Consider the following 23,293-nt stretch of genomic DNA (forward strand, 5'->3'; position numbering starts at 1 on the left):
AGGTAAATGCCATTATTCACCACTTACACCCTTGGGCTTAGGACCTCCCTATTCTTTTTATGCCCCGGGAAATCACAGGGCAATATTTTTTTAGTATATAATCACAAATTCTTATGGAAAACTTCTCGACCAAACATTATGTACATGGAGGTTATAATTTGAACCTCTATCATTTCTCACTTTCTCGCAGATGAGACAAGATTAAGAAGAGTAAGAAATAAATTATTCCATGCCACACACATAAAAATACAATCAATAAATACTAAGTGTGGCAAAAGAAAAGGCCGATGCTCAGCTTGTGCTCTAAATCAATACTGGTTGATTTTCAGCATCTACCTGTCGAAGTAGAAGACAATAACCAAATGACTAAATCTTACTTACTTACTTACCTGATTCACTGACTTCAGCGGTATTTAAATTCCATGTTTAATGACCAATATATTGGCATGAGATAACGATATTATGACTTTATATCTATTATAACGCTTAAATTATTCCTTAGTTTATGTTATATTGACATTGTATCTTTACTGGGTTACTATATCATGAATAATTTAATGAAATAATTGAGGCAAATAATTACACATTCTCGTAACTCTTTTCATTTTTCTGTTACATCACCCTAAATTATAAATTGATACGTGGGCCATACTGAAATGTATTATTTAAAAAATAAATAATGGTATTTAAAAAAAGAACGTTCCGAGATTAGCTAACATAATAGTTTGTGTGATTTTCATAAGTTTACATTGTGGCATCGTTTTGAAAATTGTGTGAAGTGAATGTAATGAATTCAACTCGACAAAATAGGTTTTTTATAATAAGATGTACTCAGGGCACCTTAAGATTTTTTCACATCAAAAAAAGCAAGTAAAGTACCCCTTCAATGCGTTTCTCATTCCTCACTATTTTAATTAATTTCTTCCTGCAATTTCTCTCGCAAAATACATCGGACTTGGGAGATTTATTACGTTGCTGAAACAATTTACAATCCTTTAAATTCAAGACCCAATATTAGATAATTTATACGTCTAGATAGTCTCTTTTTGTTAGACAACCGATTTAAACACGCCAGGAATATTAGTTTAGTGTGCGTGACAAGCTACGTCTTACACTCACGCTTTGTATGACACTTTGTGTAAGTGTGCGTAAATTGCTCAATATACAGGTTAGTTTAAAGGTCTATTATTTTAGAGGTCTTCACAGCTGTCATAGTCTATCTAGACGTATTTTTTATTTTTAAAATATTCTGTCGCCGTAATCCTTCTTCATCCGTACAAGTGTCACATTTAATGAATTTGTAAATGCTTACCCCGAAATTGATACGTTTTCAACTAAACCTTGTGCAATAGGCAACTGATAACTAGATCCCCCTACTTTCTCTTCTTTTTTTTAAAATTACTGTAAACCTTAATTATATTATTACGAGGGGCACACTGAAATGATCGGGAATAAGAAAAACCACTTGCACGGTATAGCTAAATTGTATTTTATTGCTTTTCGAAGTATTCTCCGTTCATCTTAATGCACTTTTCCATTCGTGCAAACCAAACATTAAAACAGTAATTCCAGTTTGAAGTTGATGATGACAAAATGGCTGATTTGTACGCTTCCATAGCTGCTTCGGGGTCTTCAAACCGTTGACCGCGTAATAAATCTTTCATTCAAGGGAATGTAAAGAAATCGTTTGGGCTCAGGTCAGGACTGTACGGAGGATGGCCCATCAGCTCAACGTTTTCCTGCTTCAATAAATCATGTGTCTTCCGAGCCATATGACATATCGTGATGTAAGATGATGCGACGTTTCGGGTTATTTTTTCGGAGTTCAGCTATCATTTGTGGCAAAAAAACCGTGATATACCACTCAGCGGTAACCGTTCTGCGTTCATGTAAAGGAATTGTAGCAACAAGCCCCATTTTGGAGACAAACGTAGCGACCATTTACTTTGGACACGCTGCTTTAGCGAACCACTTTGTTGGTTTGACCTCGTCTTCGAAGACCAAAACTGCTGACTGATGTTTTCTTTCAGGTTCGTATGAATAAATCCATGATTCCTGAGACGATATTATAAACGGCATTGGACTTTCCTCCGCTGAAACGTTGCAGAGCAATTCCAGCACCAATCTACACGAGCCGCCTTTTGCTCTCCGGAAAAATTGTGGGGAACCCAGCGGGAAACTAGCTTTCTTACACACAGCTCGTTATGTAATATCCACTGAATTGCACTCATTCCGACTCTGGTAACATCCTGAATCTGCTCGTATGTCACATGACGGTCATCTAATATAATAGTTCGAACAGCTGCGATGTTTTCAGGCGTGACCGCAATGATCCTCTTTTGGCGTGACCGCTGTTCTTGGTCGACCTGCAGAAGAAAGAGTGCTGAGCGACACACGACCGCGTCGGAACTCGGCATACCAGCGGTATATTGTCGTTTGACTCGGTGCTTCACCGTCATAAATCGAAACAAGTTCGCTGAGACATTTATCTTGAGATAAGCCGCGACGAAAATTGTGATAAATTATGGCACGGAAATGTTCACGCGTGAGCTCCATTTCTGTTAACGACTTGTCAACTTTAAACCAACATAGTTTTTGCATTTTTTTTTTTTAATTGTATGAATGTCATTAAGAGTCTAAGAGGCCAGTATTCAAATTCTAAAAAAGGTTTTGTTGTATTTCAATCAGAAATATTCTATTCCCGATCATTTCAGTGTGCCCCTCGTAACTGCAATTATATTTTATAAAATACATAAACTTTTTGCAGTACATTGAACCACGTGTAAAATACTAAAAAAATGTAGTTAAATACAATAATTAAATATATAATAAATATTAAATCTTGTTATCCTCTAGTAAACTAAATATATCCATATGTTTAAACTAGTATATTAAGGGTTTTTAGTTATTCAAATGTAAATGAAACTTTGTTTTACAAAATAAAATAATAATATCGACATAATAAAAGAAAGAAAAAAAAAGGAATGCTTAAGTTCTTTATATAAATTGAATGTGATAATAAACCTTGATCTGGGGTGTGGGGTTTGAACCTACTTTTTTACCCTAAGGTAGATCGCTCGGCCAAACTGACTTAAAAGCAGTAGTTGAAATTAATGATACAACTGCAACTGTTGTAATGCGACATGCGATAGAGAGGCGACATTTGAGGCGATGTAATAAAAGTTTATTAATGTCTTGTGTGTTTCATTTTACCTTTTCTATAACTTTTAACATTGTTTCTTATCACTAGGTAGAGGTACCCATATCATTTTAAGTCCAAGTTTAAGTTATAGTATAGAATACTATACTATAACTTAAACTTGGACTTGGAGCAAGTAAAGCACACGTACCTTCACACTCGATTCGTTGTCCTGAGGAATTGATTCGGTTTCTGCTTGACTCAAAGCAATATTTCCTCTAATTTGTAAATAATAATAATAATATTGACACACTTTTTACACCAATTATCTTGCCCCAAATTAGGCATATATAGCCTGTGCCTGTGTTACAAGACAACGATATATTTAATACAATATACTTACTTAAACATACATAAATACATATAAACATACATAAATACATATAAACATCCATGACTCGGAAACAAACATCCATATTCATCATATAAATGCTTGCACCTACCGGGATTAGTACTAGTAGGATCGCTAACCACTCGGCTATACAGTAAATAATGTGTAGGAACCAATTCCAGGTAATTAATAACCAAATAATAATTATTGACAATAATTGTAAGGATATAATAACAGGAGTACAATATATTTCCTGGACCTGACACGGATTGCTTTTCTTCGGAGACGTGCAATCCTTCGTTCAATTAGTTCTCGACGCTCAAATAATACTGGGTGACCTCAAGTAACAATAATCGTATCATGTAATAATAATCGTATGTTTATTACAAAGACTTACTATTGGAACGTATAGACGATCTGACAGCTCGATAATGCACGACCAATTATGTTTTTTCAATGTGTACGTTAGCTTTTTTTATGAAAATAATGGTAATTAATACGCCCTGCCCATTACAATGCAGTGCCGCTCAGGATTCTTGAAAAACCCAAAAATTCTGAGCGGCACTACAATTGCGCTCGTCATCTTGAGACAAAAGATGTTAAGTCTCATTTGCCCAGTGATTTCACTAGCTACGGCGCCCTTCAGACCGAAACACAGAAATGTTTACACATTGCTTCATGGCAGAAATAGGCGCCGTTGTGGTACCCATAATCTAGACGGGTTCCTGTGCAAAGGGGCCTCCCACTGGTAGCTAGTGGTTTAATATTCTTCCTTCCTTGTGCAGTGTTTCCAGGACAACATATAGCATGGGTACCTTCAAAGCGTGTACACCTTCCTTAAAAGTTTGCAACGCTCCTGTGATACCTCTGGTGTTGCAATAGAATGTGAGCAGCGGTGATCACTTAACATCAGGTGCCCCGTAAGCTCGTTTGCCCTCCTCTTTCATAAAAAAAAATTAAACTACTTTAGAGCCAATGTCAATTGTGGCTGACTGTTTACGACTTGTCAATCAAAATCGGCTACAGTAACTACAGATTTATATCTTGCTGTATCTCCTTTATAGATGTTCTTGTAACTACTCTTTGTTGTCTTTCCGCTAGTACATTATAAGGTTATGGTTTATTACAAATTCATGGATTGATATTTGCGAGGAATAAATAATACTTTATCTATGTCAAAAATCTCCCTAAATAATATCATAGATCATTTGTAATCTATTCCATGAAGCAAGGAAAACATAGAAAAGAAACATACACACAGCTGGAAAGATATTCAAAGGTTGTGGATTAACTTCACCCAAATCACATTAGACTCCTAAAAATGCCTTGAAAACAAAATGGTGTTTCTCAACAACTTTACAACTAGGTTTTTACATTAAAAAGATCTTATAAAATATATTAGTTTGTAGAATGACTTAAGCAATTTTAATATTCTTTATATAGTCGGTTAAACCCTCTAAAGTTATCCTTAGATCGTGATCAGTCCACAAACTACGCTCCCGTCTCGTAAAATCCTATTTGCATTTTTATGTTCATTACGTTAGATACCCACTTTAACTAATCCAATTTATCCTAAGAAGGCTACAGTTTTCTAAACTATTTTAAAATATATTCCCAAAGACTTCAAAATGGTGTTCGAAATAGGAAAAAACATATTTTCCCATATGAGTTCCTGAAACCTGAGATAAAATACAAGACGAGCATATTTGATGTGATTTGAATGTATCTGTTTGTACACAGGATGGTTTTTTGAGAAGGGCGGTGATGGCCAAGTCGGAAACTACGAGACTTATAGAATAGTCGTGAAAGGAGTCATGCCCTCGATTTATAAGAAACTAATCTCTTCTCATCAATCGAGGGCATGAGTTCTTTCACGACTATTCTATAAGTCTCGTAATTTCCGATCCGATTCCGGCAATCACCGCCCATCTCAAAAAACCATCCTGTATATACTGGTAGATCCAGAATTAGTGTGTTCAAACAAACAAACATAAAACTTTTCAATTCCATAATAATTAGTGTAGATCTAAATTTTCATAACTTTAATGTATTGTAGTACTAGTATCAGCACTCCCTGCAATGTAATTTTTTTAAATGTAAATAAGGGACGAGACCAGCACGACATTCAGCTAATAGTATTTGATACGCCTTGCCCATTACAATGCAATGCCGCTCAGGATTCTTTGTGTGTTAAGTCTCATTTGCCCAGTAATTTCACTAGCTACGGCGCCCTTCAGACCGAAACACTAATGCTTACACACTACTGCTTCACGGCAGAAAAAGGCGCCATTGTGGTACCCATAATCTAGCCGGCTTCCTGTACAAAATATAATAAATTATCTAACAATCGGAGCTTGAAATAAAACAATTAAAACACAAGAACCAGTGTTAAATATATTTATTTTAATTGAACACTGTATACGTTGTAAACTAATCCTTATTGTAACTAATTAAACTGACTATGGGTATATGTCAGTATAATATAAAACAAATTTCTTTCAGTATAATTAGATATAACTGGCATATACCCAAGCAACAGATAGTCTAGTATCTAGATAGACACATTTTCACTGACCTGTATAAATACCACTGGACAGGCTGTTGCACATGTTTGACACCAAATTTTTGTTCCTATTCGAAGCGCCACTCGCGAGCGTCCAGAGAACTAATTTTGACGTATAATTCAAATGGCTGCGAAGGAACGTACAATACTCTGAAGTATTTTTGCATTTTGAATTAATTTCGTTCGTTTTCCTTGTTATTTATACTTCAAGAATCAACGTTATAAAGTACAATTTTTTTTTCTAAATAGTTTCCCACCATCTATCGATGTTTGCTGAGGTTGTCATCACTACTTTTAGTACCGCAGACTCTCGCTACATGGCCAACAGCGCCATAATGGCGAATATCAAACAGGCACAAAAGCATTTTGACAGCCGCCAGTCCAGTGGTTTATAGTAGAGGTCAGTGCACATTTTGGTCAGTCTTGGTAAACCATAATGAACTTGTCCGTCAATTTGTCAATGACTTCACGTTTCATACAATCGAGTGAATCGCTTTTTTCTTAGAGAGTTTCGCTAGGCTTGTTAAATCAACAGCACTGCCTGATTTAATTGAGACACTATAGTTTTTTTTATTACGGTAACAAGGAGTTCTTATCCGCACATAAGAACTCTTGTAATACGGTTGACCGTAATGGTGAAATATTAATTTATTTAAAAACTGAAATGACGCGATTGAAAAACAATCGATATAGGTTAGATGATGGAGTGAAGTAAGAACGGTCGGCCTTCGGCCTATTAAAAAATTGAAAGTAAAATGATATGTTTAATAATTAAAATAGTAAAGAAGATAAATAAACCATAAAAGACAAAATATGTTTTATGGGGCAACGATCCCATGTTTGAAGTTAGGGTTCACACGTTACATTACTATTTGGTAACTTTCAGTGAATCGATGTATATGGTGACGATGGGTGTTGCCACGTTTTTGAATACAATGGAATATCTTTTTGACGCTGACTGTACCACCACTCAAACTTCAAACCTTAGATCATTTATACGTTTAGATAGACTGTGAAAACGTCGAAAAAAATTGAGGTGGACTGTTAACCTCTATTTTGAGCAATGCGCTCACACTAACACAAAGTGACATACAAATCACGAGTGTAAGACGTAGTTTGTCACGCACACTAAAGTAATAAACCCGGCCTGTATTCATCGGTTGTCTAGCAGCTATGTAGACATATAAATTATCTAAGCTTAAAACATAATTGTGCTCCTTAACAAAGTGAATCCGAAACGTACAACCAGCACTGCCTCTCGACGAATTCGCACGCAAGTGGTCCAACAATTAGACGAGTAGTGAAGCTGGTGTCAATTTAATTGCTTCTCTTAGCTGATGGTCTGTCGAACACCTGCTTCATTCCTCCCCTGAAGTTGGTCATGCGAGTGGCCGCGCCGTCGTTGTTCCAAGCGGAATCGAACTCCGTGGTGTCCTGGTCGACTAAGTGCGTGTACTTGGTGCGACCTGATCGCCCAAACTTCTTCACTTGCATCACCTGCACATAATTTTAAAGTGATCACCCTTACTTCTAGGATTAATACACAAATAAAATTTGAAAACTAAATTTTATGAACGATGCGGGACTCGAACCAACGACCTCTCGCGTTCAGTGCTCGTCCAAATGAGCTAACCGTTCGAGTGACGTATCGTCATAAAATCTTGTTTGGTTTGTTCAACTCTCAGATTGTGGTTTAATCTACTTTACAGTTGATAACCTGCTCAACCCCAGTATTGGCATATTAGGAAATTGAATTGAGATGTCGCTCTTGTAAAGTACGCACGGAACGCGAGAGGTCGTGGGTCGTTCGAGTCCCGCATCGTTCATAAAATTTTGTTTTCAAATTTTATTTGTGTAGGTTGCTATAGTAGTAGTTTGTATTGCGTCCCATAAAAAAAAAACATAAATATTATAGAACAAAAATTATATGAATGTTAATTATAATTAAACAGATCCTATAAATATTTTTATTGGTAATTTATAATTGGACGTAGTTCCTGACAAACATCACATTTTAAGGAATTCGTGTATAAAGTTAAAAAAATATTAGTATATTCCATACATGTGGGTTGGTCTACTAAGTCATGATGTCATTTAAAGAGTGACAGTAGGGCTGCCATTTTTTGTCAGTCCGTTAATATGAATCACATGACCAGTTTTGTGTTATTAACTCAATTTCGACTGATTGTGGTTTGGAACGTTTTTCGGGAATTACATCCAATTGTGTAACTTGTAGTACTTCTTGATGCTCCGTATGGACACCAAAACGGTTGCATCGATTTTAATTAAATTAAAAATAAATATTCAGACATTAGACTGGTTGATAGAATTCCGAATGCGGTTAATACGAGCGCGCTGTGGTCTGAAAGATGTTGTGGCATGTACTGAGAAAGGAATGCTGAAACAGTTGGGACACGTGGAGAGAATGAGTGAAGAAAGAATAACTTGTCAAATATATAAGCCAAGTGTGTGTGGGCAAGTCGGTCGCGGGAGATCTCGTAGAACATTCGTCGACCAAATTGGGACTTTTTGAGAAAGGGAAAGGTCCGAAGCATTTGCAACCGGCGAGCATGTATGAAAAGTGGCGTTCTATTGTCTCTGCTTGCCCCGACGGGAAAGATGCGTGAGTGTGTGAGTTGATGTGTGTGCGTGTGTGTGTGTGTGTGTACGTGGGCGTGTTTGTGTGTGTGTGTGTATGTGCGTGCGTGTGCGCAGCGTGTGTATTGCGTGCATGCGTGTGCGTGTGTGTGGTAATATCCAGATTTTTTTAAGTTCTGTATTGTGCTGAAAATGTCACAGTAAACTGTGGCCGAGTTTATCGTGTCTCTTATATAATATGTTATGTATGTTACCTTTGGTAGAACAGTCTTATCGAAATGGTCATCCAATGTCGGTCCAGAAAAGTCTTGCTTGAACACTTCATCTTCCTTATCCAAATAGAAGGCACCTCTGTAAATCAACACACAACCTTAACACTGAGTCGATTTGATCGACAGTAAAATGTTCTTTACCATACCTAATCATACATTATCTGTAGTACATTTATAGTGGACATTTTATTCAATCTTTTATATTAATATGTTAAGCATAAAATACTGGCATGAAACACAAAAGCGCTGTAACACTACTGTTTCAATTTAATATTTAATTAGTGTAGTATACATATAATAGGCATGAATTATTTCCTTAAAACTTTAATACCCACACATTATACCACAATAATAAAGCGGCCAAGTGCGAGTCGGACTCGTCCTTGAAGGGTTCCGTAGCAGCAAGTAACATAATATAAACGTTATATAGAGAGGAAAATGATATCAAATAATTTAAATGGAGAAGGCAAAAAATCTTTGCTCAAAATCATACAGTGCAAATGAGCTCTCATGATTTATACGCATTAAAAAAACTATCGATAGATCTCGTTCAAACCAGTTTTCGGTGGAACTTTGCATGTTAATAATTAATGTACGTCATATATTTTTTTTAGTTTTATCATTCTATTATTTTATAAGTTATAGGGTAAAGTTACATTTTACCGCTTTGGAAGTGTCTCTCGCGCAAACTGTTCAGTTTAGAAAAAAATGATATCAGAAACCTCAATATCATTTTAATGATCTTACTTATGGGTTTGATGAAAAACATTTTTTTGGTTCCAGTATGGGGAACCCCCAAAATTTATCGTTTCTTTCTATTTTTGTGTGAAAATGTTAATGCGAAGTTTCAAGAGTTAGTTCTTATAGTTTAGAAAAGAAGTGGCTGTGACATACACGGTCAGACAGACAAACATGACGAATCTATAAGGGTTCCGTTTTTTGCCATTTGGCTACGGAACCCTAAAAACTAATTTACAAATAAATACAAAGAACGACAAACAGAAATAGCCTTCCTTGTCTTCATTCTCTTTCACTCCCTCACTACACACTCTCTCTCTTTCTTTCCATAGCTTTGTATTGCCGTCGTTGGTTATAATACAAACCCGACCACTAATCTGTATAACGCTGGCTCAGGAACTCTTTTAAGTTTCAGCATAAAATATATTCTCCAATATACCCTATATATTCTTTTCCGTATCCCCGACAACGTGTGTGCAAATATTACGATGCTCGATTGAGCTGTGAAGCAATAATATGTAAACATTATCGTGTTTCGGTCTGAAGGGCGCCGTAGCTAGTGACATTACTGGGCCCATGATATTTAGCATCTTATGTCTCAAGGTGACGACAATTGTAGGGCCGCTCAGAATTTTTGGGGCTTTTAAAGAATCCTGAGCGGCACTGCATTGTAATGGGCAGGGCGTATTACTTACCATCAGCTGAACGTCCTGCTAATCTCGTCCCTTATTTTCATAAAAAAAAGTTGGAATTAAAAGATATAATACCTGTGGTAGTATTTCTGTAAGAACTTGTATTTTCCTTTCTGCGCCTTGTTGGTGACAAGTTTTGGGTTCATCCGTTGTTCGGCACGTCGCTCTTCTTCTGTCATATTACGCAGCCTCTCAATATTCAGTAGCTCCTTCTCAGCACTGAATAAAAAGAAAAATTACATGAAGATTGGAGAATTTGTACCCAAAACTTTAACCGCTTTTCGACCCTAACTGACAGACTTTTTGACTTTGCTTCTTCCATTTGTCGGCATATAACGAAGATCGGCGCGAATCATCGTCGATCAAGTCATATCAGATCAGCTTGATGTTGGTTTTTCGGATGACAATGGGCGGTTGCCCATCAAGTCAGTCTCTAGCCCACATATAAAAATGGCCAATTTATGAAATAAACTCAACTAAAAGTTTTACCCACGCTCGTTCAACCACAGATGATGGTGTTTACTTAAATATAATATATTTGAACCCAGGGAAGTGTCTCGAGATGCCCTTGGCGTATTTTGTGATCAAGGCTTTCGATTGCGTTGAACACGAAACATTGGTCAGAAGAAAATAGCATTCGAAATAATGATATCCTACATAAATTATAGACTACAAAGGCTTAACGTGGATAAACCTGATTCCTGCCGCCGAATTCCACCTTCGCACGTCACGCCAAAAGTTAGGATATCATCCCCACCATCTGGATGTGTGGCGGTCCTCAACAGTGCGGTTTTCAAGGAGCTTTCTTCCTCGTACTACAAAGCTGTGGAAAGAGCTTCCTTGTGCGGTGTTTTCAGGACGATACGACATGGGTACCTTCAAAAAAAAGCGCGTACACCTTCCTTAAAGGCCTGCAACGCTCTTGTGATTCCTCTGATGTTGCAAGAGAAGGTGATAGGTGAAAAAATGGAAAGTAGTCCTCTATATCAATGGTTAAAATAGGGGTTCTACAGTGCAATTTTAGGACCTAATCTATTCCTGATAAATATCGAATTGTGTTGTTTGCTTTACCAAAATGATGTTAACAATGCTATAACTAAATCTGGTAGACTGATTTGAAGCTAATTACATTTTACTTAATGATAAGAAACAAAGTGTATTAAATTCACATCACCTGATATTGTCAATCAATGTACAGTTTAAAAACGGAAAATTAGATAATATAGTTGACAAGGTTGTTTTTCTTGGAATAATGTTAGATGCCAAACTCCAATTTAGACAACTTATCAAGCAGACTTAGTTCTGCTGCATACACAGTAAAATAGATTTGTTTACTAAATGACATTATAACTGCAAAATTGGTATATTTTAGTTACTTTTGCAACATTATGTCATATGTATCACAGTGTTGTTCTTTGGCAACGAACCATTCTATTTGGTTACAAATAAAACTTATTAAATGGTAATTGTTGTTTTTTCAACATGTTAGTTATAAATAATTATTAATATTATCAATAACCTATAAACAAAAACTAACTTATCTAATCCATTGAAATTATGAATGTGCCAAAAATTATTAATGTCGTTAGTATTCTTATATGAAGGGAGATTTAAGTAGAAATATGAATATTGGAATTGTTGTAAGCAAAAGGTAAGAATGTGATTTTCAATATACTATCAACAATTATTTGTTGCATGTTTTTTAAGACTAAGCTCTATTAAAATTTAAAAAAAAAACGCAGGTAACTTACGCCTCTCTCTCCTCCTTATCTCGTTTGATTCGCTTCATCTCACGCAACTTCCACGACTCGTACTCCAACTCATCATTCTCATCATCGGTGCACACATCATTTAAGTTTGCTTCTTTTTGATCTCCCTTAAATCAGAAAATTAAAATACTATTTGATGGCCGAAAGTCTGAAAAACTGCTTGGTACGAAAAATAAACATAAATTAACTTCTAAACTGGTGTGCCTCAAGGTTCAGTGTTTGGACACATTTTATAAAAATTATACACTATACACGCACATATTCTAATGAAGCAATAACCACTTTGAATGATGGCATAGCAGTTATTGTTTGTATATGTATAACAAATAACTGTACATTAATTCTTAACTTGCCCCCATGATGTTCAGGCTGTATTTGATAGTATAAGAAATCAATTGCATTAGAAACCAGAAAGAAAATATTTGTGCAAATATGAACATTAGATGCGTCAAAAGAGGACTACGGCCTTGACTCAATTTAGTTTAGGTACCTGGAAGTTGTTCTCAGAGACTGCAGGTGGAACAGAGAAAAAATCCAATGACTTTCACACTTAGTTTCAAATGAACTAATTCAAAATTATATTGACACAAGTGCTGACCCGGCAATTGTTGTTTTGCCATATAAATTAAGTACCACAAGCCCGATCAATGTATGAATTGTCATTTATAATGAAATGTCAATAACTGAATTATTATTAAGTATTGCAAATATAAGTAATCACTTACAAACATATAAACTTAAAGAAAAAGGTTTAACCATCTCCAAAAACATGCTGCATCTTATGGAATAAGTAAGTATTATTCCGATTGGTTCAGTAGTTTTCGCAGTTTAACCAAAGGAAAATAACGGCTCTCCATTTATTAGTATAGATTAATAGTAAATGTAACCTGTGTATTTCTCTGTTCAGCTCTTATTGTCTCTTCCACAAGTTTCAAAGCTTCTCTTCTCTTTTCTTCTTTTTCCCTACGAGCTTCAACTTCCTCCCTTTTCTGTTGTTTTGCTTTCTTCTCTCTCTCAGCCACAGTCATTCTCTCGGATGCTCTCACAAATACTGGTTTTACTCTTGGGCCTGGTCCCAAATAAAACAAAAAAATTCAACCCACATAGGTATAATACGATGTAATCTTCTAAAAACTATTCATGTAAGTATGTTAAAGATGTGTTAATAGAAACAGATGAAAGGAGAGTTTTCTATTAAGAGGGTTTGGGCCCGCCAAATATTGTAGAGATCCTGCGTTTACTTTTATATATGACTTTAAGCTCATTATTTATTTCGATTTGAGTGACATCTGCAATCAGTTCCTATGCAATTGTTACGTTTGCACAGACTGTAGTTTATGTAGATGGAGCCAAATCTGGAGAGTGAAGCGTGCTAAGGTTTGCGTATAATGCGTCAGAGAACGGCTAGATTTCCAGTACAACATTGGACAAAAAGTGCCGAAAGCATTAACTTTGAATCCGCAATTACAAAAACCGTAGTTTCCATAAGCATTGTACAAAATTAAATTTGTATATAATGTAGAATGTAGAAGTGATGGAAATGACAGACTTGAGAAATATTACAATTACAATGTGAATCTTGCAATGGGCATGATGACAGTTTTCGGTGACGAATTAACGAATAGGATATTATTAAAAAGATATTATGATAAAAGGATTTATTACCACCAAAATAAAATACAAGAGCAAACTGATGGCCCACCCAAATCAAATTGATGTGCAATTAACTTTTCCTGAGGCAAAGCACAGGCTCAAAAGACGGCATATACTAGACAGCCATGATTAAATGTCTCTAAATTCCTAATGAGGAAATTACTCTGATAGCCAATAAGCTTAGAACACATCTGTTTATAGTCTCTCGACTGATTGCATGATAAAATTATAAAAAAAAATGATGAAAGGATTTAAAAAAATGAACACAGTTTTGAGATTATTAATTATATTGAGATTAAAAATATATTTAGCAAAATAAAAGCATAAAATACGGCCATGAAATGTTAACACAAACATGAATGACGTCACGGCTCATTAAACATGACGACGCTTGAAGTCTTGAAACACCGATACGCGTAATAATAATTCATTTCTGAGGTGTGACGTCATCTTAATCGGCCACCATGTCGCTTTTTTTATGAAAATAAGGGACGAGACGAGCAGGACGTTCAGCCGATGGTAATTGATACGCCTTGTCCATTACAATGCAGTGCCACTCAGAATTCTTGAAAAACCCAAAAATTCTGAGCGGCCCTATCATTACGCTCGTCAACTTGAGACATAAGATATTAAGCCTCATTTGCCCAGTAATTTCACTAGTTACGGCGTCCTTCAGACCGAAACCCAGTAATGTTAACACATTACTGCTTCACGGTAGAAATAGACGCAGTTGTGGTACCCATAAACTAGCCGGCATCCTGTACAAAGGAGCCAACCAATGATAAGCCTCCACTTAGGAGGGTTTTTGCGAGTTATTCAAAGCAGATTAATTAAAATACAGTAAATTGCCCTACAGCTTATTTTACTCCTAAAATTTACCATAATGAATCAATTAAAATGAGTGTTCCCTTCCCTTAGGCCACAAGACTTCTATTACTGACATTTTTGGACTCTCTATGTTGAAGTAATCATTAATTTTTTAGATGAAAAGGACGACAAATGAGCATATGGGTCACCTGATGGTATGTGATCACTGCAGCCCAACAGTTGTAACACCAGATGAATCACAAGAGTGTTGCCAACTGTATAAATGTGGGCTCTGTGGTGAGAGTCAACGGTTCAACCTATTGCACCACCTATGCTTCCAAGACGCATTCCAAATTCATATTTTCCCACCAAAAATTTGAAAACTCTAGTTTATTTTACTTCTAAATAATTAATGGAACTGCTAGGTATGTTTGAATTATATACTATGTAATTCAGCTCGAATACGGCTGTTTGTTTCCTGAAAGCTGAAGCTTGTTTGATAATTTAAGATGGACTTGGAATGAGTTTCTTGCCTCTGCATTTTATCTTTATTTAATTTTTCCTAAAAGTGGTATATTGGTAAAATGTTTGCACTTAAATGAATGAATGATTTCAATAATTCAATATACCTAAGGTGAGTTTGAAGTTTAATATATCTGCGCGATTGTCCGTTTGCCCTCTCTAATATGAAAAAGAAATAACCTGTTTCTTCTTCACTATCTGTATATTCAGTGTCTGAAGATCCACTTTCCTCATTTTCTGCATCTAACATGTCTGCATCCTCATCTCTGCCTAAGACTTCTTTTTCTGCCTCCCTTAAAATATTTCAAAAGAAACCCATGTATTTGCTTTTCTGTTGTACTTATACACTTTTAAATGGCTACAATATAATATATTGATATATTTTACAACATTTAAGATTATACATTTTTTTATGACAATAAGGATCAAGACAAGCAGGACGTTCAGCTATTGGTAATTGATACACCCTGCCCATCACTGGTAATAATATATATATATGGCACATAATACATACTTAATATTTTGTACAGGTGATAATAATTCAAACACCATATTATATAGATAAAAAATTACATCAAATATAAGTATAACACAACATAAATAATATGTACACAACACAAACAGGATAGTATATTATTTAAATACCTAGCAGCCAGTTTTGCTTTAATTGCTTGCCGACGCCTTTCAATCTCCTCTTCATCCAGCTCATCCTCACTTTCGGAACTGTGTCTGGCCTCATCTTCACTCATCTGCTCATCCGGCTCATCAGGCTCTGCATCAATTATCTCTGGTTTATGCTCAGATCTCCGTATGGGTGATTTAACAGCCACACGTAACCTTCGTAATCGAGGATCATCAACCTGATAAAAAGAAATATTCATATTAAGAACTTCTAATAATAGAACAGACCACATAAAAATATGGAAAAATTAATCATGACATGTAGCACTGAGAGCCATCAGGTTTTTTTCACAATTTTTTCTCAGCTGTCCTCATTTTTTTTAAAGAGTAGACTATAATATGATGTGAAGTATAAATTACGAAGTTAGATTGTGCATCTCAAGTGTGGATTATTTATGAATCAATTACTTTACTAATTGACTTGAAATTACTAATAATCCTACTACTTAAAATCACAATAACCTGATATTAAGCTTGTAAAATGAAACTGACCTCCTTATCAGAATCACTCTCATCTTTTCCAGTAATTGTAGCAATATGATGCCTCCTTTCTGGCCTCTGCTGTTCAATGAAATCTTCTGCATCAGATTCCTCAGATGAAGAAACACCTTGTGCATAATCTGGCTTTTTTCCTGATATATACCTCTGCACCTTCACCTTTTGCATAGATATTTCACCTAATGAACATATTCAAAAATTTCTGATATATCATATTAATAATACAACAAAGGATTGTTGGAAGAATTACTTATTTCTAATAGTGACTTTGTTCCACTCTTATAGTATACAGTAAGCTAAATTTTTGATTAACTAAAACACTATTTATCAAAATTATTATTGTTATAATTTCATGAAAAAACAATACCTTTCTCATTACGAATTGGTACAGCTCCTGCTGTGCTCTGAATGCCAGCAGGTTGAGCTGGTAAAGCATTCATTATGACCAGATATAGAGAGATACACTGTTACCAAAATATAAAAATTGTATCTCAGCTGAATATTTTAGCAAACGGCATCCAGGACACAATTATTATTAATCAAGATTTAAGCATTGTTAGTTATTACGTGGTTATTACAAAATAAGATACATGTTTGCAAATATAAAGTTGAAAATATAATCACTCAAACTTCAACCAAAATCCAAATGTCTGCTTTTAATAGTTTCACCATCATTACAACTCGGGCGAATCAACATCACAAGTGACAACTGTCTTAAATCATGTCAAATTTTTTTTTTTGGAGTTTATGGCCTGGTACGTAGACTTTTAGGCCCTGTCAAATGTCGTTTGTGCAAGTACAGTGTGCAAAAAGTTTTTGTTTCCATTTCACTATCTCGTACGAACACCAAAAAATTATTTTATTTTATAATCGTCTTATGCGTGTATATTATTAAATTACATAGATGTATCGGATTAAGGTAGTAAATTTTTAGTTGTCATTTAAATTATATGGAAACAAAAAAATAGTTATTCGTATTTTTGTATTAAATTTACTTATTTATTTATCACGCTGAATCGTCACTTTTATCAATTTCTACTATTCTAGACCAATACATATCTACATCATCATATCGCTAAAATCTATCTATTAAAAATAGCTATTTCAAGAAAAAACGTCCAAACGTATGAATTTCAACAAAAATTTAAAAAAGGACAAAGTGTGATCTGTGATATGTATTAAAAAATTATATTTCCTAGAAATATACTCAATGGAGTGTTCGATTTTGAAATATTAAATATTTTATGAAAGTGACACTAGACTACACACTAATAAAACAGTACTTTAACTTAATACTAGCGCACCAGAATCAACGCACGCACAAATTCAAATACACTTGGTTTACATGTATTCGATAATTTAGTAGGTATTGAACACGTTGTAGCTAGGTAAAGACTTATAAATACGAAAAGAAACCTATGTAGATTGTAGTTGCTAACATAAATAAAAAGTTGCGCTAATGTTAAATAAACAAAATGGTGTTAAAAAAAATGGTGTTAAAAAAAATGGTGTTAAAAAAAGGGTGTACGTGTAATCTTTACGCGCGATTGAAGTATAACTTAATTATAATTTACTTTAGGAATAATTAAAAGATACATATATACTTTTTTTGCATATCTGAAAGCTCATAGACAAAATATGTTATTTTCGTTTGCCCTTGTTTATCCCACCTATTCTAGGACATCCAACATAAATAACAAATATTCAAAAATTTGAAAGACAAGAAGATTTAATTTATGCCATTTAATATATAGTTACATTAATTAAAGCCGTGTTATCAATAAATAATTGAATAAAAAAAATTAAATTATTAATATCACACATATCAATATCTCGGACCTTTTGCATGTCCGATGGACGAAGAAAAATTAACGAATGTCGCAAACGTCAGACTGAGAACTCTTATTTATTATTTTTTACAAAGTAGTCATAGTCAAATGAACAAATACACTTGGAGATTTTCAGAAAATATTACTAAGCAATTTGAAAAAAAATTTTAAATTATTAAATTATAATATTTAAAATTGATTCAATCGACTTTTTTCTGCCGGAAGTACTAACGTGGCTTCCTTCAGAAAAACCAAGTCAGTCAGAGTTACCCCTTAGTCACGCCTAAAGAAGTTTTACTTCAATAACTATACAGTAAAACATAACGTTGTAGTTACTTTTAATTTTTAACATTGTTATAATCATTAACAGTTAAAACTGTTCATTCATTACTGTTCAGTGTTCAGTTACATATTGACAACAGACAAAATATGACAATTACATACTTTGTTTTTCAAGACTCTTTTACCACTCCTTTTTTTAGATTTTTATCTTGAAAGATGTTCTCAATGGATGTTTTACACGAGAATTTTAGGTAGGTAAATAGATAAAAATATACATAAGAAATATTGTTTACCGACAAAATAAATTAGGTAAGGTAGATTATTTACATTTTAAGCACTATTTCTATAAAGGTATTTTGAAAGTAAACGAAATACAAATTAGTAATAATTAGTATTAGTTTAAATTAATAAGTAACCAAAATTTATGAACGGTTTGGTAATCGAACCAGTGACCTCTAGGGTTCCATCCGAGCGCTCTTTCCAACTGAGCTACCTGTTCGAGTACGCGTGGGTCATAAATTGTGGTATATCTTGTTCAACTCTCAGGTTGTTGCTCCATCTACAGGACCTACGTTACAGTTGATACCCTACCTAATTTCATATTAGGAAATTGATTTGAGATGTTGCTCTTTCAAAAATCAACAATAATTTGTTATTTTTTACGAGATGAAATGGCAAAGGATAGGTACGGAATAAAACACGAAAATAATGAATTATGATTGTTAGTTTAGATAAATTTTATTACATTTTTTATTAATGATGCGTCACCAGAATTTTTATTAATAATTACAAGTAAAATCAATATTGCTAAATAGAAAACTAGCACTATATTATGGGCATGTAATTAATGTTCTGTGGCAAATCGTAAATGTATTTAGTTTTGGTGAGATGAGTAAAGCAAGGAGTCTCTTCTTGCAATGTTTACAATACTTAAAAACTAATGATGTGTGTTTTTTAAGGAATTAAGTAAGTAATTGAAGAAATCGCATTGTACTCGAGACAAATAAATAACAAAACTCTAGCTACAAATCTATTTATTTAGGCACACCAAAAAACTACAACAAATTGTGATTTAAATAATATATCTCAAAGATTTATTTGGATTTAAAATCGGGCGTCACGGTGTTGGTATCCACCATGTTGTTTTAAGTCGATCAGTGCGCACAACCGGCGCGGGCTCTAGCTTGAAGACGACTGCAGCCTGCGACTTCTCAATGAGCGCTCTACTGATTGACAATAATAACTAATTTCAATCACCGCACCGACAGTGACGTACACAGTGACAACTTCAAACACACTTTGAAAGATGACATTCACCATCAGTTCAGCCCAATACACAGAGTAGAATATAATCATACAGGCCATATTACTTTTATATTCTAATTCTCCGACATATATATATTGTGAACTATATATGTATCCATTTTTCCATATATCCATCCCATAGTTTACGTTAGAAAAATGTGCTACTACAGTATGCATAATCCCTCAAGTCTAAAATATTTTATCTTATTTTTAAGTACTACACGGCTACATTATCTGTGGACCTCGCTGGAATGTAATGACCCTCCCGTTTCCCTATATTGGATATTATATAGTTATGATTGTTTTGCACACCGTACTTTGGATGATGATGTGACGTCATCGACGTCAGGTTCAGAGATAATGTAACCAGGTAGTAATAGGTCTACTAACACGTGAAAAGTGATTCGACTACCATTGTGACGACAATCCGTATAATTTCTCCACCACTTTATAACACATAAATATATTTTAAATTCTTGTTACTTACATCTGTTTTTAAAATCTCGTCCGACCGGGATCCGATCGTACTCACTCGTCTAACCATCGAACTGATCTGCGTCCTGTCCTGGTACAGTACCGGCGTAAGGCCTGCCCACTACGGGTTTGAGTTGCGCTATTATAAAACGTCAGAAATGCTTCCATATTTTATATGCGTTCACTGGGTATTTATTTAGAATTAAGAAGAGTTTTTATAGATGTAGGGAAAGGGACACGTGGGGATATCAAACAATCTAAAAAGGAACTTTGGTCATGTTGCGCCCATTCTTCTCAGGTCTGAGGCATTCGTTTTGGCATAGGTGGTAGTTTTTGACTTTCAATTAGTGATGTCACATATATCATATTGTGAATAAAAATATTTGAATTGGAATTGGGCTTGATGAAACTCCTACTCCTACAAAATCTTTTGGCATGTATTTTGACTCATCGGTATAAATATAATGCCCCTTTTATTTAACAGTAGAACTAACTTATTTAATGGCATTATATTCTTAAATACTGGCAATATAATTAACAGTCGGAATGGTAGTTAAGGCTAGGGAGAACAGGTAGGATTCGTACAGTGGTCATATTATTATTATCCAACATACCGATGCGTTTGTATTTATAAGCGTGACACCCCCGTTTATGCGTATCACAGAAAACATTATATAATATAGTTATAGAGTTGTCAGTCAATTTCAAGGCGAAAGCGAAATCGCGTGGGAAGTTGACGAAACTTTCCTCGGTCATACCTACATATACATATAACATAAATACCTGTAGGTTGTTTTAATTGTAATATTAATTTTACACAGGAATTCCGACATAAATGTAATGGCAGAATTACTGAAATGTAGATATTAGGAACTTAAGCTACAATAAAAAAACATATTATTTCCTTCTTCTTTAATGTAATACTGTATAGCGAATGTTTGCATTATATCCTCCTCATCGTGCGTCGAAATTGCTCCTCGAAGTATTTTATTGATGGACTGCACCAATTACATATAAATATCATAGTAGATATTATAGTAAATATCTAATAAGTCAATTCGGAACTATGCTCTTTGCATTTTAAGGAAATAAACGGAAATCAGTATATACTCAACACGCAACGAACACCAAACAACAACAATAATGAATAAGCAAAGCGATGGCGGCAAATAAATTAATAAACACCATGGTGATTGGCGGCTACCTACTGTGTAGGCGGGCGAAGCGGGTCTGTGTATCAATCAGTGCCCTCTATAGACAAGTTGACAAATTAATTTTAATGTGATGGTATTGTATGAATCAAGAAATGTTCTAAGTGCAAACGCCGTGATGCGTATAGTCTGACTGCGGGAGCGGCGTGGTAGTACAACTACGAGTTTCGTTGGAACGAGGCGTTACGTGTTTTCACGCTGCGTAAGTAATTTTACGATGTACCTTTGAACGTGTTAAATACCATTTTTTTTTATCAAATTTTGTTCTAGTTACTTATGGCTCATGAATTGATGCGGTAATTTAAAATTTCAGTGTTCATTTTGGGCTAACTTTGACGGTTATATTTATATTAAATTGGTTTGTCAAATATTTGGGTTGGGGCACCTTCGTACAGTTATAAATGGGGTGGATTCATACTGTACGAATGCTCCTCTTGAGGTCAGATAATGTGATTACTAAGACGTTATTTTATTACAGAGTCATACAGCGAGTATATGTGAAGGGGCAAGTCCCCTACTAACGGGAGAGGTAGTTGGAGATAAGGCCCAGACATATGTGCAATAACAACAAGCCATACCTGAAGAAATGGATTCTAATCAACACAGCAGCTGTATCACCCTCTTTGCTGTCAGAGCCATTTGCCTTAATTTCATCAACTATAAGATTTATAACACCAGAAATTATCTGACCGTAAATTAGACAGAAATGCATGGAAAACATCGAAGAATGGAATATTGCCAGAAAATTCAAGAATGTATTATTCTGATAATCCTGAAAAGAACAGATTGGAACTGAAAAATCAAAAGACCTGAAGAAGACGAGCATGAGAGGAAACAGAGAACCAGGGAGATGAAACGCGCTTTACACTTGCTAGCAGAGACAAATATCAAAACTAAACCAAAGAGACAAAAGAAAACTGTAACGACTGATAAGTGAGGACGAGACTCATATAATTTAAAGAGAAAATTCTTGTTCTTCCTTAGAATAGATGTCTGATGATCTATCATCTATTTACAAAGAAAATCCTGTTACGACGGATAACATAAAATAATGCTTTCTTCCGGTCAAATTCGAAAAGAAAAAATTGTTGTACATTATATTGGACAGGTGGTAAGATAATATAATAACTTGATGATTCAATGTGATCAGTGAGACTACGTAGTTTGTTATTAAGGGGCTATTTGAGAATTTTATTATTCTAAAACATGAAAAACAGACGAACAGCCAAAAAATAGCGCCTTAAATGAAACGGGGATTCGTTACACTCTTATAATGCATTTAAAGGACTAGATTTTACAAGAAGAAAGAAAGGACTTACAAGAAGGTTCCGAAATCGTAAATAATAAAGGATACTCCGAACTGTGGCACTGTAAAGATAACGGATTTGCACCCGGGATCCCAAAAACACCAGAGAGGCATCTCATTAAATTGAAAAGCCTTTCAAATTTAGTAACTACGTATTCACAATGAGCCAAGACTGTCAGTTTTGAATCTAAAATATACTTACTTACTTAAAATCTTAAATTCCTGTATCCCCTAGCTGGGTCAGAGGGCATCCACAGCATCTCCATCGTGATCGCTCCTAAGCATCTCTCTTAATTTCACTCCAGGTCTTTCCGATGTGTTTCGCTTCGTCAATGACAGTCCGCCGCCAAGTTTGCTAATAAAATATCCTATATAAGGTATACAGTGTCGAACTGAGTAGAGATCCTTGTGGAAGTACACAAGTCTACTTTGGTCCCGTGGGTGGTCAAGTTTTAGTGTTCTACCTGACAGAAGGCTTAGGCTTCGTTCACACGGCATTGTCCTGCACGTTTTTTTGCAGTATACGTCTTAACGTATAAATAGTGACCATACAACGTACATAG

At 34.9% G+C, this 23,293-nt stretch overlaps 1 protein-coding gene across 1 annotated transcript; it reads right to left on the bottom strand.

Moving 5' to 3' along the window:
- Positions 1–5,913: 5,913 nt before the first annotated feature.
- Positions 5,914–16,980, bottom strand: LOC126973179 (microfibrillar-associated protein 1). The gene is made up of 9 exons (XM_050820392.1): positions 16,691–16,980; positions 16,318–16,502; positions 15,790–16,004; positions 15,325–15,437; positions 13,050–13,231; positions 12,145–12,269; positions 10,469–10,612; positions 8,946–9,042; positions 5,914–7,590 (listed from the first exon to the last, which is right to left on the bottom strand). The coding sequence occupies exons 1-9, from the start codon at positions 16,761–16,763 to the stop codon at positions 7,411–7,413; spliced, it is 1,314 nt and encodes a 437-aa protein (XP_050676349.1). The 5' UTR covers positions 16,764–16,980; the 3' UTR covers positions 5,914–7,410.
- Positions 16,981–23,293: the final 6,313 nt, after the last annotated feature.

Source organism: Leptidea sinapis, chromosome 28, assembly GCF_905404315.1.
Source record: "Leptidea sinapis chromosome 28, ilLepSina1.1, whole genome shotgun sequence".
Taxonomy (NCBI): domain Eukaryota; kingdom Metazoa; phylum Arthropoda; class Insecta; order Lepidoptera; family Pieridae; genus Leptidea; species Leptidea sinapis.

What these genes read in the sequence shown, in the direction of transcription:
- LOC126973179 (XM_050820392.1), bottom strand. Translation starts at nt 16,763, where the DNA reads ATGAATGCTTTACCAGCTCAACCTGCTGGCATTCAGAGCACAGCAGGA. An exon ending in AGAGTGATTCTGATAAGGAG is followed by an intron (nt 16,005 to 16,317) that starts GTCAGTTTCATT and finishes TCTTTTTATCAG; the next exon opens with GTTGATGATCCTCGATTACG. An exon ending in ATAAGACTGTTCTACCAAAG is followed by an intron (nt 7,591 to 8,945) that starts GTAACATACATA and finishes AATTATGTGCAG; the next exon opens with GTGATGCAAGTGAAGAAGTT.